General features: G+C 51.5%; 1 protein-coding gene across 1 annotated transcript in view; it reads right to left on the bottom strand.

The window, feature by feature from the left end:
• SEC14L5 (SEC14 like lipid binding 5) overlaps positions 1–1678 on the bottom strand; it is a 40252-nt gene that overhangs the window by 9094 nt on the left and 29480 nt on the right. Inside the window, exons 8-9 of the mRNA XM_023513821.1 lie at positions 603–691; positions 431–501 (exon numbers count right to left, since the gene is read on the bottom strand). Coding sequence (XP_023369589.1) covers positions 431–501; positions 603–691 — 160 coding nt within the window. The remainder of the gene's footprint in view (positions 1–430; positions 502–602; positions 692–1678) is intronic.

Below are 1678 nucleotides of genomic sequence, written 5' to 3'. Positions count from 1 at the left end.
AAAAAAAAAAAAAATCATTTTATAGAAGAAGCTGCAGCTCAGGGGGTTCACTGCCTTTGGGGTGATGCCATGGTAAGTCCTGGCTCTGGGAAACTCAGCTCAGGAACAGAAATTGGGGGGAGACAGAGGAGGACCACAGGTTACAGGATGACCTGTGATCCCAGGAAGTTGGTTGGCCCTGGGAGATGGAGTCAGGGTAGAACTTGGGGCAGGAGAGCTGGTGTCAAAGGCAAAGCCCAGGCAACTGTGAAGGGGAGGGGAGAGAGTTCTCAACCCCACAGCCAGACAGCACCAGGTTCTAGTCCTGCCCTGCCCTGACCAGCGCACCCCTAGTGAGTCTGTCTCCCACCCATGAAACAGAGACGGTGGGCATGCACAGTGCACGCCAGCTGTCTGTCCTTTAGCGGGGTGTGCCCAGCCCGGTCCTTGCCTGATGGGACGGCCGAACAGCTTTGTGTTCCCCTCACACCTCTTCTGTCCTTCCTCGTTGACGGAAAGAACCTGAGAGGGAGACACGGAGCTGCTGAACGTCCGCCTTGCTGCTCCCCTGGCAGGCAGCCCTTCCCAGGCTCGGGGTCCGGGCGATGGGGCCCCCCACTCACGTGCCGCAGTAACGCCTCCTCCCCAACAGCCTTCATCAAGCCCTTGGTGTCCATCTGGCCCAGACGGAGGATGTAGAGGGGGCGGCCATCTTTGCGGATAGGGCCAAAGGAAAAGATCGTTATTTAGGGGACAGCTGATGAGGGTGGTGGGCAGGTCAGAGCAAGGCGAGGACTTCGCCCCTCAGGCTGCAACTCCCTGAGGACTAACACCTGCCTGCTGGCTTCACCGGGGACACTGCCACTCAGGCGAAAACATCAGAACTGTTAAAATAAGGACAAGAGGGGCACTCCTGGTGAGAGGTATAGGGGACCTCTCGGTACAATCTGTGGCAACTATTCTGTCAACCTAACAGTGTTTAAAACAGTTGACTAAAATTTTTTTCAAATATGATACAAACCATGTAATGAAGGAATACAGAGAGTATGGGCAAAATTTAGCTCTTAGCTTTCTCCCCCCAAATCAAAACAGAAATATGAAGAAACAAGGGGTGGATGGTAACACACTTGGTTCTTGTCAGGATAATTATATTCTGTAAAGTCGCAGCAAACACTGAATTACATGCACTGAACCACTGTTTCTGGGGAGATGAGTGGTTAGGTTCCTGTGAGCCTCTGGTCACATGTTTGCTCATCGATCAATATGTAACCTTGTTTTACGTGTTTCTGTTTAAAGACACTTTAATATATTGCTGATCCATCAGTACTGGTCTCCTGTCTGGCAGTGCTATAGCTCTCTCCTGCACAGAGCTTAACCAGCACAGGGATTTTCACCATAAGGTGTATCACCGCCTTCCTGTGCTCAGGCACATGAGGCAACATTTCAGCCTATCCTTGAGGCCTTTGTCAACAGCAAAATCACCAAGAAAAAGCACAAAAATGTTAACACGTGCCACTGAATAAGCCACAAAAAAACAGACACGTGTTCACGATATGAGAGCTGAAACAAGAAGGCAGCATCGCTGTGCTCGACCTCAGCAGAGAATACGCATGTCAGGTGACTCAAATTCTTTGCTCCTGGCTCGGTGCCTGTGGCTCAAGTGGCTAAGGCGCCAGCCACATACACCTAAGGTGGCGGG

The sequence above is a fragment of the Otolemur garnettii genome, unplaced genomic scaffold (assembly GCF_000181295.1).
Source record: "Otolemur garnettii isolate 467f Iridium unplaced genomic scaffold, OtoGar3 scaffold00044, whole genome shotgun sequence".
Taxonomy (NCBI): domain Eukaryota; kingdom Metazoa; phylum Chordata; class Mammalia; order Primates; family Galagidae; genus Otolemur; species Otolemur garnettii.
The sequence above is the reverse complement of the archived record's forward strand: the minus strand, read 5'-3'. Positions and strand labels throughout refer to the sequence as shown.